Source organism: Hipposideros armiger, unplaced genomic scaffold, assembly GCF_001890085.2.
Source record: "Hipposideros armiger isolate ML-2016 unplaced genomic scaffold, ASM189008v1 scaffold_544, whole genome shotgun sequence".
NCBI classification, from domain to species: domain Eukaryota; kingdom Metazoa; phylum Chordata; class Mammalia; order Chiroptera; family Hipposideridae; genus Hipposideros; species Hipposideros armiger.
In genome coordinates, this window is record NW_017731894.1 from 715,232 (window position 1) to 730,868 (window position 15,637).

At 47.1% G+C, this 15,637-nt stretch overlaps 1 protein-coding gene across 2 annotated transcripts; it reads left to right on the top strand.

Annotated features, from left to right (window-relative positions):
* Nucleotides 1–9,237: 9,237 nt before the first annotated feature.
* RAN (RAN, member RAS oncogene family) lies at nucleotides 9,238–14,514 on the top strand. 2 transcript variants are annotated; one of them, XM_019668953.1, is made up of 7 exons: nucleotides 9,238–9,345; nucleotides 10,131–10,176; nucleotides 10,650–10,734; nucleotides 10,819–10,944; nucleotides 12,127–12,314; nucleotides 12,488–12,658; nucleotides 12,762–14,514. In XM_019668953.1, exons 2-7 carry the CDS (start codon nucleotides 10,141–10,143, stop codon nucleotides 12,804–12,806), a joined length of 651 nt encoding a protein of 216 aa, XP_019524498.1. In that variant the 5' UTR covers nucleotides 9,238–9,345; nucleotides 10,131–10,140; the 3' UTR covers nucleotides 12,807–14,514. The 2 variants fall into 2 exon arrangements, with proteins under 2 accessions (XP_019524498.1, XP_019524499.1); XM_019668954.1 differs by lacking the exon at nucleotides 9,238–9,345 and adding an exon at nucleotides 9,565–9,588.
* The last annotated feature ends 1,123 nt before the right edge of the window (nucleotides 14,515–15,637 follow it).

The window sequence follows — 15,637 nt, forward strand, 5'->3', positions numbered from 1 at the left end:
GGGCGGGGCCTGGCGGAGACAGGGACGGGTTGATAGGGAAGGGGCGGGGCCTTGGGGGTGGCTGGGCGGGGGCTGCGCCCTGCGGGCTTGTGGTCTGGACGCCTCTTTTCCAGGTCAGTTGCATATGCTGTTTGTCCCTTTGTGATTTGTTTTTGTGTTTGTGCTTCCACACTCATTTTATATATTTTTAAATATCATGAAAAACTTGATGACTAGTTTAGCAAGGCTAGGGAAATGACCTGGGTGCAGCTTTGTATATGCATACCCTGAACAGGCCTGCTCCTTAAGGATCCACACCAGGGTTTTGTGTGAATAAAGAAGTAATGCACACCATGTTTAAGGGGCGTAAAGTTAAGGACTAGAACTCAAAATGGCCTGGGTGGGAATATACTGAGTGTTCATCTTCTTTGATATGTGATACTGGCAATTCGGACATGCCAAAGAAAAGCTCTAAAGTGCTTCCTCTTCTAAGCGAAAAGGTGAGTCCAGTACAATATATTTAGAGAGAGGAGCCACATTCACGTAACTTTTATTACAATCTATTGTTACACTTGTTCTATTTTACCATTAGTTATTGTTAATCTCTTACTGTGCCTAATTTATAAATTAAACTTCATCAGTAAGTCTGTATGCATAGGAAAAAACATAGTATATATAGGGTTCAGTGCTATCTGCCGTTTCAGGCACCCACTGGGGGTCTTGGAACGTGTCCCCCGCAGATAAGGGGGAATAACTGTACTCCACTGCAGGCAGGGATTTTTGTCCACGTTGCTAATTATCCCCAACACCCAGAATGGGGCCCAGCATATATGAGGTATGTAATAAATATGTGTTGAATGAATGAAAAAGTTACCCTTGCTAAACTTCACGTCCTTCACTTGCAGTAAAGTGGCCCGGGATATTGATGTCTTCCGTGTACGAGGGCTCACCCTGTGTGCACAGCACTCTAACTCACTCAGCTTGCCATTACCCCTGTGGGTGAGGGGGCCTGTGAGCATCGCCCCGGAAAACTGAAGCACAAAGGCTTCGAACAGCTCGCTCAGAGCGACACCTCTGGCCAGGAGCAGAGTTTGGGTGTGAGCCCCAGCAAGGCACCTGCCTTTTTTTAAATTCTGTGATTCCCATTTAATTTATTTTTATTGGACATAAAGAAATGGTAGGAGAAAATTTGAGAATCCATTTCATTCAGACCCCTGGAGAACTGAGAATGATTATCAGCTGAACATAGGAGTGTTTGTTCTGATCATAAGTTGAAGACTGGGTTAGCATTCACTTTGTCTTCTCCCGGTCTGGGTACAGAATGTAAATTTAAATGAGGATGAAGGTTTTAAGGTATTTGGAAATGCAGTCGCCTTGTTTAACTTACCATTATGCTAAGGTGAGCAATAGGCTGCCCTTTTAAAGACGGGGCTGAATACATTATCTGGAAATAGCTTTACGAAGTCACGTGTTAGCCTCCTATTGCTGCTGTAACAAGTTACCAGAAACTTAGTGTAACACAAATTTATTATCTTACAGTCGGGGGGTCAGATGTCTCAATGGACTAAAATCAGCCTTTTCTGGAGGCTCTGCAAGAGAAGCCTTCCCTTTTCCCTCCAGAGGCACCCACATTCCTTGGTTCATGGCCCTTCCTCCACCTTCAGAGCCAGCGATGTAGCATTGTCCTGGCCCTTCGTCCGTTGTCACATCTGCTCTGACCACAGCCAGTTCTCCATTTGGAAGGACTCACGTGATTAGACTGGACTCACCTGAATCCTCTCTCTGTCTCAAGGTCCTACCATTACTCACATCTGCAGAGTCCCTTTGCCATGGAAGGTGGCATAGTCACAGGGTCCGGGGCCTAGAGCTTGGGCATCTCTGGGGCCACTATTCTGTGCACTGCACATACCCTTGGCTTATTTTCCAGAGAGTTATTTAATGTATTCGTTTATGTGAATGGACCGGAGACGGGATGCAATCCTTCACACGTCGTGACTCATGACTTTCGCTATAGCATCGATGTTATCCAAGAGAAAAAAGGCTTGGAATGCTGTAACCAGGTCGCTTCCAAGGGGGCACCTTGGGAAACTACGAGGCTGAAATGGCACACAGCGCTGAGAAGAGGCACATAGCCCTGATAATCAGGAAGGGCAAATTCAAACTACGGTAGACACTGTTTTCCCAACTTCCAGGGAAAACAGAAATAGGAGATACACATCTCTTTAGCTACACTTCCTCCTGAGGGATCTAAGGTACTGTAACAATAAAAGCCCCGAGATGCAAATATATACTCATATGTTAGTGATAGTAATGGCCACATTGTTTTAGTGAGAATAGACCTAAAAAATACGCGTATGTCTATTGGTAGTGACAGGTTTGAATAACGTGGGGTTCACTAGTGTGACTAATGCAGGCGGAGAGTAATGTGGGGAGACACACAGCCCTGGGCTCCCCCAGTTCTCATCTGACGGGGGTTATATATCCCAGCAGCCCTGAGACATGCTGTCAGGACCCATACAAGAAAACAGACCTCACACAGCCGTGAGCTTGCGCCCAGTTCTGAACCGTTTAACAAAGCGTACTGAGCACACATATTTTATAAACCCTGCGGTATGCGTTGAATCATGTCCCCCAAAAAGATAGGTCAAAGTCCTAACCCCCGTCCCACCTGTGCATGTGACGTTATTTGGAAAAAGGGTTTTTGCAGATGCAATCAAGTTAAGATAGGGTCAGTAGGGTGGGCCCTCGCCCAATAAGACTGGTGTCTCATAAGAAGAGGAGGTTGGGACACAGACACACACAGAGGGACCACCATGTGGAGAGACACATGGAGGGCGCTCTGTGATGTCAGAAGAAGATGCTGGAGTCACGTGTCTACAAACCAGTGACATTGGCAGCCAGGACAAAAGCCCAGAACAGATTCCCTCTGAGAGAGCGTGGCCCTGCCAGCACCTCGGCTTTGGAATTCCACAACTGTAAAAATAAATTTCTGTTATTTTAAGGAACTCAGTTTGTGGTATTTTGTTATGGCTGCCCTGGGAACCCAATACACCCTGCAATTATCTTATAAATAGTACAGTTAGGTTGCATTGGCAACCTATGAGAGTCAGGTTGTAAAAAGCAAGCGTTTAAAATGTACCTTAATTTTTGAAACCCTGAAACAAATGTATACTGAAATTTAAAATATATATACATTTAAATATATACTGGAATATAAATATGTATTTGAATTTTTCATACTTTTAAAATTATATCTATCTACATACCCATATATAAATACACATATCTGTATATATATGTATATATAGGTAGTACATGTATGTAGATATAGATATTATATAGATGCTATATCTATATGGATATATCTGGAGATAAATATAAATATCTAGAAACTGAGAGAGAAAGAGAGATTTCAAGTGCCCCAGGCCTGTCTCAACCTCTGGGAAGTCCTATTATGTCCTGTCATACACTTCTGTGTCCTTATGATATTTTCTCTCCTCTCTTCTTAGACGAGGCTCTCCTAAAGTGACAGAGGACACAGAATGACAGTTTCTTTCACAGAGAGCATTCTGTCCTACCATGGACTGCCAACAGTCTGCTTCTAAAGTCCCTCTTGCTAAAAAGAAGCAATCATTGTTCTGAATACAAGAGGCCCCTTGCACTCCGCTTACACAGAAACGGTGGAAGTGTGAACCCCTCCTAAGGTCTCTGAGTTTTTCCGCCCCAGCCCCGTGCCCGGTCACTGTCCCCGGCGGCTCCAGGCAGGCTCCACCCCAGGGTCGTTGCACTGGCCGCTCCTTCTCCCTGGAGTGCTCTCCTCTCAGATACCTGGGCAGCTCGTCCCCTCACCTTCAGCAGGTCTTGGCTCTAATGTCACTATCTTAGGGAAGGCCTGCTGTCACCCCACCTCACTATCATGCCCTTCCTCTGACCTTTCATCTCTTTATTTTTCACCTTAGCAATCATTATTATATCATATATTTCATTTACTCATGAAGCCTATTTCCTGTTTCTTCCTTCTAGAAGGAAAGTTCCATGAGCCTAGGAGCTTTGGGGCTGTTCTGTCCTGTGACCCAGTCCTTGGGGAGTGCCTGGTACCTAGTAGGTGCTCAATAAATATTACTTGAATGGATGCAGGAATCTGCCTTTTCATCACCGTGCCTTAGGCTCACTAGAGGTTGTGAACGCAAACGTTTCAGGGCTCGGGCAGATAAGTAAGCACAGCAGGCTTTCTGATGACAAGGGGCAAATGGCACGAGGCCCCCTGCCTCATATTTAATGGGGGATGGCAGGGCCAGAGGCAAGTGGCAGTGTGTGCCCCATCGGTGGAGGGCAGTGGCTAGTGACTTCCAGATGGTTGTGGCTGTGCAAGAAATCAGACCCAATGCCTCCTAATCTTGATTTTCAAAAAAACTCAAATATTTTGGCTTTTTATGTAAAATATCCTTTTTGCATCAGCCAGCTGACGCTGCATAACAAATTACATTAGAAGTTAATGCTAGAAATGACAGTAAACAGTATTGTCTCAGAGTTTCCGTGAGCTAGGAGTTCAGGAACCACTTAACTGAGTGGTTCTGACTCAGAACCGGTGCCTACAGGCATGGTGTTCGCAGGGGCCTCAGTCATCAAAGTCTTGACGGGGACTGTTCTGCCCGCAACATGGTCCTGCTCATGGCTGGCAAGTTCCCACAGGCTCTTTGCAGGGAGTCTCAGCTCCACGTCACATGAGCCTGTCCATAGGGCTGTGCTTGTCCCCAAGTGTGGTGACTGGCTTCCCCCAGAGTGAGTGATCCCACAGAGCTTCCTGAGTCTCAGAAGTCCCCCTGTCCATTCTGACGTATTGCCTTTGTGAGAAGTGAGTCATTAAGTCCGGTCCATACTCCAGGGCAGGAGAAGGAGGCTAACCGTTTTAAGCAGGAAGTACCAAAGAAATGTGGACTTATTTCAAAACCATCACCTTTTCAAAGGCTGGCAACTCATTCAGATAGAATGTTGTGTTTCACCCCAGCCTAGGACAAACAACACGTCGGAAGGCCGGGCTGTGTCCATGGACCACCAAGTCTACCCTCCGCACAACTCAGGCCTTGACGTGCCTCTGTGGTGTGGCTATGTGACAAGTCTCTCCATTTACCTTTAAGGAAACTAATTTCTGTACTAATGCTGAGAGGCAGTAATCTGTGCATCGCTGTGCTGCTCGTGCGGTAAACTGAGTGTCAGATGAAATTCCTCATTTGATAAGTTACAGAGATTCATCAGCTGGACTGATGAATGGATCAGATCATGAAATCTTTGAGAATAGCCTCCGTATTGTTTTGCAAACTCAACAAAGTTGAGGACAACTGCACGAATAGTAAAGCTTGGCCATGTATTTCGTAAATCTTTGTTACCTGCTTAATGGTTAATCTTTACCATGAGGTCGTATTATTAAAATTCTAATCAGCTTATATATTTAAATCACTATTATTATTATCACTAGAATATAATGCTGTTTCAGTTATGCTTTTTGTTTTCAGATGGGATTAAGAGTAATTCCCTTAATGATTCAACAAATATTGACTGAGCACCCACCCATCATGTGCCAGGCACTGCGCCAGATCGCATGAATAAATACCAAGCCAAACAAGGTACTTTGTTTATTCTAGTGAGGAAAAGAAAGATAAAAAAAGCAAGCTGGTACATAATTACGCAAGATATTTTTGGTGAGCAGTAAGTGTTTTGGAGAAAATAAAAACTGGAACTAAGATTGGGGACAGCTGATGTGACAACACCATGTTAGAAAGGGTGGTCAGGGTGGGCCTCCCTGAGGAGGTGACATTTGAGCTGAGACCTGAATTCAGGGTGAGAAGGAGCCAGCCAGGCAAAGATATGGGGGAAATGCACTTTAGGCAGAGAGACCAGTAAGTGCAAAGGCCCTGAGGCAGGAACAAACTTAGCCAAGGTGAGTTTCAGAAAGGCTTGTGTGGCTACAGCAGCATTACAGGGAGAGACCTGAGATGGAGTGGGAGAGTAGGCTCCAGTGAGCTCATACAGGATGTGGCCGGCCACGGATTTCATGTCTCTAAGTGAGACAGACAGAAAGCATTGCAGGGTTTAAGAGGGGAGAAGCACAGTCCGATGATGTGTTTTGAGATCATTCCGTGCCTCCAGATATGAGGCAGAGAGGGACATAACATCAGTTCTGAGGTGTCCCGACCCATAACCTGAATCTAATCCTGAGGAAGAATCAGAAAATCCAATTGGAGGGATGTCCTACCAAATAGCTGGCCTGAGAAATACTCAGCAAAAGTATCAAAGACATGAAAGACAAAGATCAAGGTGCTGTTCCCGATTGAAAGAGACTGAAAAGATGGAACAGGTAAAGGTAACACGTAAAAGTGGTTGGATCCTGCACCAGGCAAAGGACAGGACTGAGGCAGTTAAGGTCTGTAGGTTCCATGGTGGAATGTAATAACAATGTTCACTTCCTGATTTTAAGACGTGTACAGTGGTTATGTAAGAGAATGTCCTGAGTTTGAAGAAATACACACAAGGGGCATCCTGTTTGCTACTTACTCTCAAACGCCTCCGAGGGGAAAGTCATATAACGTATGATATGTTAAACATCACATATACATACCGAGAGAGGAGAGAATGATAGGCGATTGGAGCGTAAGCAACGTCGGCATGTGGGGAAATCAGCAGTAATGGATGCTGAAACCCCTTGTGCTCTTTTTGCAGCCTTTTTTGTAATTCTGCACACATTTCCTTGTGGATTTGGCTGCAGTTTTTTTGGACTACAGGTTAAGCATGCGTTTGCAATCCACGTTGGATGGTCAAGACAAGTGCCTCTGTGAACTGCAAAGCCATTGGCAGTTGGGGGAGCTGGGGCAGTTTTACCAGGAGAAGCCTTGTGTCTGCCAGCTTGGGTATCTTTTCCCGTTTTTCACTGTGGTCCTTAAGATGATGAGCTTTAGAAGTTTTGTAGGGTTGGGCCAGTTAACGACACTCACAGCTAGTGAGCAAACTGCCTGGAGACTGGGCGTCAGAACAACTGATACTCTTGGTTTGACCCATTTCCCCTTGATGGACATTTTTCTTGAATGTCAAAGGTATAAACAAGGGTGTTGTCACCACCCAGAATTATACAATGTTGATGTGTTGTCATATTTGCTTCAATGACCTTTAAAAACACAGAAATAGAGCACTGCAGATAATGTCCTCTCTTGACCTCTCTGCCCAGTTCCATCACACTGCTTTCTACCGTCTCTCGAAGCAACAGCCGTCAGAATTCAGTCTACATCGTTGCGTCAATTTTTAAAAATTTACATGTATACATCCTAGAACTAATAGTTTTATGTTTGCAAAAAAAATGTACATAAATGGTGTTTATACTATATATAATCTCTATAAAATCATATACTGTAGTGTTAGACTATATAAAGCTATCATCACAGTTTTCTTGAACTTGTTTCTTTTCTCAACATTTTCCTTTTGAGATCTAACCCTACTGATACACACTTCATTCCTTTTAAATGCTGTACAGTTATCTACAGTATAGATATATCTATACATTTCCCTATTGATGGATATTTATGGAAATCCCGTTTTTTGTTATTGTAAATCATGTTGCAGTGGACATTTGAGCTATGCGTCTCGTGGTGTTTATGTGGGAGTTTTAACTCCAGGGCCTCTCCCTAGAGATGGAAATGTAAGGGCATGAGCTCTGGACACTTAGTTTCTGTTCTCCCAAGAGGCTGAACCAATTTACACTCCCACCAGCCGCATGGAGATCGGCTTGGTGTTTTCCTCACAGTGCTTTGGAGCTCCCAGCAGGCAGATTCCCAGGCGTGTTGTGTGCAGTTTGCATCACTTGGGTTCCCGGCAGACCTGACTGCCACGCGCTCCGGACTGGGCGGCTACCTCCTTGTTAACTGCCCGGGGAAGAGTCCCCACAGTGGAATCTCTCTGAGGAGCTTGACTACTGCGATAGGGCTATCGGCTGCCTGCTCTTGGCGAGGGGGACCAAGACGTCAGTTGAAAAATTGTGGCTGTCCCTACAAATGCCAAAAACACCAGCCTTAGATTTAGGATATGGGGCTGGAGGACTCCATCGGGCCCACATCTTTGCTAAAAGCGACTGGATACTTGTTGAGCTGGTGGTTGATCTCATTTTCGACCCGTGACGACCCCACGAGGTGGGCGTCCCCTGGCACAAGTGACTTCTGAGTGCACGGCTTGGTGCTGGACTTGAGCGCCTCATCTTGAGATTCTGGAACCTAAATACTCATGGACTTTACCCGTATTTGTAACTAGGATGAGCTGCCACGGTTTCATCACGCCGTCAGCAGAAAATGGCCACTAAGCCTGCTGACCAATTAGATGCCAGGTGTGATCAAAGGATACGGCGAATGTTTAAATAAAAAATATATATATATACAGTAAAAGACACATTGCCACTAATCCCCCTCAAAATACTCCCCCTCGCTTCGAACACACGTATCTCATCGTTCTCGCCACTTTCTGAAGCAGCTCTGGAAGTCCTTTTTCGTGTCTTTACTTTATCCTCCATCACGATAACGCTCCATGTCACACATCGCTTCTGGTACGGCAATTTCTGTCAAATAAAAACATCACGGTGTGTCCTCCTCCACCTTATTCACCGGACTGGCTCTGGGCGACTTCTGGCTCTTCCCAAGTCAGAAAGATTCAGGACATCGAGACAACGCAACTAAAGACACTCATGAGAGAGGACCTCCAGAGCTGCTTCTGACAGTGGCCAGAACGATGGGATACGGGTGTTCAAAGCGAGGGGGAGTATTTAGAGGGGGACTAATGGCAATGTGTCTTTACTGTAATAAATTTTTAAACATTCACCGTATTTTTTGATCACACCCTCAGAAGGTCCTGATTTGAGACCCGAAGGCAGTGACCGGGGGCCCGCACACTCAACATGGCGCCTGCCCGGGGACTGCTGTGCCCGTGTTTGCGCGGCAGGACCACGGGCTTTGTGTGGGTCGCTCTCCGGCGTTTCCCGCGCAAGAGGCCACGGCCAGCCCCGCTCCTCCCAGCTCTGTGACGGAGGCGGCAGCAGGGAGCGCCTCTTTGACGTTGGCGCATGCGCGCGCGGGAGCCCGGCCCCTGGGTAGGCGCGCGTGCGCGCTCCTGCCCTGCCTGCCGCGCAGCCAGCCTCTTCCTGCGCGCGAGGCCAACGGGTGTGGCCGCCAGGCCGGCGGTGTGCGCGCGCGCGCAAGGCCACGTGGGAGCGGAGAGGCGCCGTTGCTCCGCCCTCCCTCGGCGCGCGCCGGCGTCGGCTGCGTCTCCGGGCATTTGAATTGCGCTTCCGCCATCTTTCTAGTTCTCAGACGGGCCCGGAGACGTTTCTGGAAGGTAGAGTCGGCGGCGGGGCCGGGCTGGAGACCGGGGCTGGGGGCGGGGGGCTGGGGCGTCCCGGCGGCGGCAGCGAGGAAGGCGCTCCTCTGGCCCCCGGCGCGGGCGGAGCGGGCCTCCCCTCCGGCGGGCGCGCAGCCAGGCCCCGGCGCTGAATGAGCTGGGCGGGGAGAGCGCCGCCATTGCGCGGCCCCGCCGCTCTGCCCGCGTGCGCCNAGACGGGCCCGGAGACGTTTCTGGAAGGTAGAGTCGGCGGCGGGGCCGGGCTGGAGACCGGGGCTGGGGGCGGGGGGCCGGGGCGTCCCGGCGGCGGCAGCGAGGAGGTGGTTACGCTGGCCCCCGGCGCGGGCGTGAGCTCTCCGTCCTTCGGGTCGCGGAGGCCGCGCGCGGGCCGGCGCCGGGATCTGAGCACGGTGGGCCAGGAAGGGAGGCCCGGGCGGCGGGGAGGCCCGGGGCGGCGGGGTCGGGGCCGGAGGGCAGGCCCGGCCTGGCCGCGGTCCGTGAGCAGGCGCTCCTCGCGCCCCGGCCTCTCGCCGAGCGGGCCTCCCCTCCGGCGGGCGCGCAGCCAGGCCCCGGCGCTGAATGAGCTGGGCGGGGAGAGCGCCGCCATTGCGCGGCCCCGCCGCTCTGCCCGCGTGCGCCCGGGGACGAGGGGGCGAGGCCGCGCTGGGGGCTCCCGGACTGGGCCGGCTCGGGGCGCGGGCCTTTGTGGGCCGGGCACGTGGGGCGGGCCCGCCATGTGCTCCCGGCCCGCCCGCGCAGGCCTGATTGCTTTCTCTTTGCAGCAACATCACGATGGCTGCCCAAGGAGAGCCCCAAGTTCAGTTCAAAGTATGTGATTCTCGGGGGGCGGCGCCATCGGCCGCCAGCGTCGGGGGTCTGGAGGGAAGGCGGCCTTGGCGGCGCGGGTGGAGGCCCGGGTGTGCGCGGCCGCGGCTGATCAGATCCCTTCTGTGACGGCAAACGGGTGCCGCCGCCCGCTTTGTCGGCAGCCGGCGTGCTCGCTGCGGTGGTGTACTTGATGCCCCCCCCCCACACCCCAAAACGGGGGTGGGCCGCGTGGGCCCCGTTTTACGGAGAAGGAAACTGGGTGCAGAAAGTTGCATTGCTCGAGTCATTCATCAGGGGAAACGGGGCTGCTTCATCAGGACCCTTTGTTTTAAGCGCACTTAGGGGATGTAGGAAGTTGTTGCTATTGAAGTGGAATGGGTGCTTAGAACATCTTAACAGCTACATCATTCTGGGGTCCTGGTGTGTGAACGTGTGTTTTGAGGGCTTTTTTCAAAAAAGTGTTTTTCCAACAGCTCGTATTGGTTGGTGATGGTGGGACTGGGAAAACTACCTTTGTGAAACGTCATCTGACTGGTGAATTTGAGAAGAAATATGTAGGTATGTTTGGGGGGGGAACTGTGTGTGCAGATGCGTGTGAAATGCTTGAACTTGTGGACTGAACTTGAAACGCTTGTGTTTCAGCTACCTTGGGCGTGGAGGTCCATCCCCTCGTGTTCCACACCAACAGGGGACCTATTAAGTTCAACGTGTGGGACACAGCTGGTCAGGAGAAATTTGGTGGACTGAGAGATGGCTACTACATCCAAGGTGGGTAGTGGACGGGCTCCGAGAGGATGTGCAGTTTCATCTCCTGGGTGGCTCACTGCTAACCAGCCCTGGTCCAGTAAACGCATGCTGCACTGTGCAGGGAATTAGGGGATTCATGTCGATGGAAAGACGTGCTGTCTCCGGGGAGTTGGCTGTCATTTGAAGGGGGGAACATTTCATGAAAGTTTCTTGTGTCATTAGATTGTGTTCTGTGTGTTGGTAGGCAATTTTGAGGGGAAAAAACTGATTTATATTGAGGCTCATAATTCAAAAACCGACAAGCTATTGCTGCAGCTTCAGTATTTGAAAACTTAGTTCAGGTATATATTTTGATGGAAATCAATGATTATATTTTGTCCATTCTATTAAAAAGATAGTAAATAGTTTGACTAGATACTGGGTCAGAGGAGCTGGTTTCTCTATCCTACAAATGCTGTATGAAACCTGCCTATTTCTTTGAATTGTACTAAATTTTGCAAAAATTTTGCAAAATGCTTAAAATTCAAAGGAAGCAAGTGCTCGTTACTGTACCAAACAAAAAGATGAGTAAAGAAAATGCTCATTTCCTGTAATCTCACTCTTGACAAAAAATTCTGGGAACCCTTGCATGTTTTTAGCTTTCTTTGAGTATGTACAAATACAAGGATTTCCCCCAATTCCTGAGCTGAAAATTGTATCACACCGTACATACTCAGGCTTGTTCCTGTATTCACCATGGCTGTCTATGCAACTCGATAGATACAGACTTACTGACTTTTTAAAAACTGAAGGTATGAAATATCCCAAGTGTATTTGGCCATTGAAGGGTCTTTTAAAAGAATAGATTCCTAGACCCTCATAATAGGGGAAGGGCAGTTCTGGAATGCTGATTTATCATTAATCTACTTTGGATCCCTTTTAGGGATGAGGCAGAATTAATGATGAAATACTGCAGGGAGAGAGATTTGATAGGGTAAGCTGGTCTTTCACACTTGTATGATATAAAATGAACAGGAATTTTAAGCAGTATTGTATGTTGCCGTGATCTACAGTATTTTGAATTGGAGACCTTGAAATTGATGCAGACATGTAGATGACCTAGGGTCTGGCCTGAGACCATGAGTCCGAATTCCTAGTTCTTAGCATTTCTCATCCCTGTCGTCAATTCCTAGGTGTGTACTAATGACTGAATCCATTTTTCAGCCCAGTGTGCCATTATAATGTTTGATGTAACTTCAAGAGTTACTTACAAGAATGTGCCTAACTGGCATAGAGATCTGGTACGAGTATGTGAAAACATCCCCATTGTGCTGTGTGGCAACAAAGTGGATATTAAAGACAGGAAAGTGAAGGCAAAATCAATTGTCTTCCACCGAAAGAAGAATCTTCAGGTTGGTTTCTTAAAGCTTACTGAATTACACCCTTCGATGAAAATACAATGTGGGTTCATTAAAGTGATTCGTGAACATCTTTGATGTATGGGTTGAAAGAAAATTCCTTTCAGCTTGAAACATCCCCCACAACAACCATGGATATTTTAAAATGAATTTTCTCTTTTAAACAGTACTATGACATCTCTGCCAAAAGTAACTACAACTTCGAAAAGCCCTTCCTCTGGCTTGCTAGAAAACTCATCGGAGACCCTAACTTGGAATTCGTTGCCATGCCTGCCCTCGCCCCACCGGAGGTTGTCATGGACCCCGCCTTGGCAGCACAGTATGAGCATGACCTAGAGGTACGAGGCCGGGTTTGGTTCCTGCTGCGGAGCAGGCGTGTTCCCAACAGCCCCCTTGGAAGTGTCATGACCTCTGTCTCTCTCTCTCTCTCTCTCTCTCTAGGTTGCTCAGACAACTGCTCTCCCGGATGAGGATGACGACCTGTGAAAGTGAAGCGGGGCCCAGCGTCAGAAGTCTAGTTTTATAGGCAACTGTCCTGTGATGTCAGTGGTGCAGCGTGTTTGCCACTTTATTACATAGCTAAGCAGAACATGTGCTTAATCTTGGGGATGCTGAAGGAGATGGATGGGCTTCGGAGTGAGTGTGGCAGTTAAAAATAACTTCCTTTTTTGGACCTGCATATTTAGCTGTTTTGGAACACAGTCGGTTTCTTGTTGAGTTTCAAATATAAGACTGCTACAGTCACAATATTCAATGGGAGATCTTGTTTGTTACTGTCATTCCCATTCCTTTTCGTTTAGAATCAGAATAAAGTTGTATTTCAAATATCTAAGCAAGTGAACTCATCCATTGTTTAATAAGCATTTTAAAACCACTAATAAGAAAAATTGCTGTTACTATTTAGATTGCCTTTGCTGGTATCCCTTAATTTGAAAGGATTAGTTTAAATTCTTCCTGTGTATTTTTTGTACATTTGAATCATTTCACACAAATGATCTGACAGGTCAACAGTATTTTATGTGGTAAGTTGTTAAGAGGTATATACTGTCGATGCAGCTAAGTTAAGTAGCATCCTCCCCACCAGCCTTCTGGCTAGCTAGTGTCACCTGGGGGGAGCGCTTGGTCAAGACGTATGCGACCTGTCAAAAGTGATATGTATTTTAGATCTCTGAAGTAGGTGTTTTAAGAACTACAGTTGCTCTTGTTTTATGGCAAAAGTCAACCATCTGTTAATCCAGAGCTTTTAAAGTCAGATGGATTAAACCATACAAATGATAGCAGGAATTTAAAGGATGTCTCATTTGTTTAAAATGAATATAAGTTATACATTTATTTGCTTTTTGTATTAATGTTACATGTTCAATGTAAAGTTAATATTCTAAGATGTTTCCTATTTACCTGCTGCTTTCAAGTACTCCCAAGCTTTAAAGACGCCAAATATTAAGGATTGAAGGTAGACATTCCACAGCTTTAATGATTTCTTTTCTCTGGATGATTTTCGTGGGCAGTGCAAGGACATAGAATAGTACTGTGACAGGAAAGTGGTTCTTAGAGTGCCTCTCGGTAAATGTGCGACAGACTGCAAAACTTACTAACATTAACCATTTATCTTTTGTATGGTTTCCACATTAGAAATGAATCGGGTCTGTCTGGCCTGAGTTGGAGCCCAGTGACACTATACTGTAGCAATTGGTCTCAAAAATAAGAGCTGTTTTGCTCATACAAAGTATAAGTACTGCTATGGTGCAGTTTACCAAAGTTCTTTAAATGTCCAGTGTTCCTTAAATGATTACTTTCTTACCTAAAAAGGTAGGAAAGGAGCACTTACATATATGGAAAAATAGATACAACGGGTAGAATTGAATGAATTTCAAGTAAGATGGAATAAACGTATTGGTAGATTGACTTTACAGATTTGAATTGCTGTATGTGCCATGCTGTATTCAGAACCAGATGTTAACAGCCTGAGATGTGAGGTTTCTTCCCGTAATCAAGATGATACCTTCCATTCAGATAATTTACTATAAGGGGTATGTGTTTGTAACTTGTGTGTGGAATGCAAGGATGATGGATTCCGAATCTTAAATGTAACAGTTAAATTTTGGAAGCTGCTTGTTGAATACGTGGCGGGAGAATTTACAAGTCATTGGAAGAAAATGTTGCTGCAAAATACATTGCTTCTCCTTTGCTCGGATTTTCTGAATCTCTGGTATTTGCTCTGCGAAATGCTGAATAGCACAGATTAGCAATATCTTGGGGGATAGATTTCTATCCAGTTCATGCAAATGGGGAAGTTTTTGCCCCAATTTTTTGAAAACTGGTGTCTGTCTAAAGGGGGGAGCCTTGAATTGAAAGCCTCATGTATATATATATCATTTAGTTGCTTCAAACTAGTAATAGTGTATTAGAGTAAATCGGGTAAGAAGAAGCATAATCCGGTTTCTCTGGATGGTAGACTCATTTGCAGAAATGTTTCATAATAAAGTAGAACTTAAAAATGGAGTACTGGTAAGATTTAGGAGGGGTAAATGTCTTTCAAATGCAGTTTCTTGGTGCGCTCTGGCCAATTTTTCAAAACCCCTTACAGAGTGGGTTCACTGTTCTCCATCCCGAAATTTCTAAGTGAAGGGCAGAGATTTTCAAAAATGCATCAGACTCCCAAAAGGACCAATTTCCTGGCTGCTCACGTGTACTTGCCACTAAGTCACGTAAAACACCACTTTGTCTCAGGAGGTAAAACGTTGAGCAGATGGGGTGATGGTTCAATTGGTTTGACTTGCTTGTGCACGTGGGACACACGACTTGTTTTGATGACACTACCTTGGGCCACATTGGGGCTGCAGGTACCCTGCCTGCCAGTCTGACATCTGCACACGGGGCAGGCATGGCTAGCAACATCGTTGACCTATGTCCTTCCCGCAGCTTCTCGCCTTCAAACCTGAAGCTATGGAGGGAGATAAAAGGTACCCAGCCCTCGGAAACCATGCTGTGCCAGTGTCAAGGGCTTAGTCATGGAGGAAGTGGAAGTGATCACGCCTCGGCCCTGCTCACCAGGCTTTGCAGGGACACGCTGTCTCCTCACCTGGCACCCCATCCCTGCAGCTCCATGTTTCTCCTCTGAAGTAAATCCTACCAGTTAAGTTTTTCGGTTCATTTCCATCTCAGACTGGACTTGCTATGGGGACATACCATAGACAGCCACTGAGTGCCTTCAGCCCTCCCGGCAGGAGGGTGATGCCTTCGTTACTAAGTCTTGCTGCCCTGAGTGCAGAGACCCTGTTATTTGGTAGCCCGTGTGCCCAGCGTACTAGGATTTC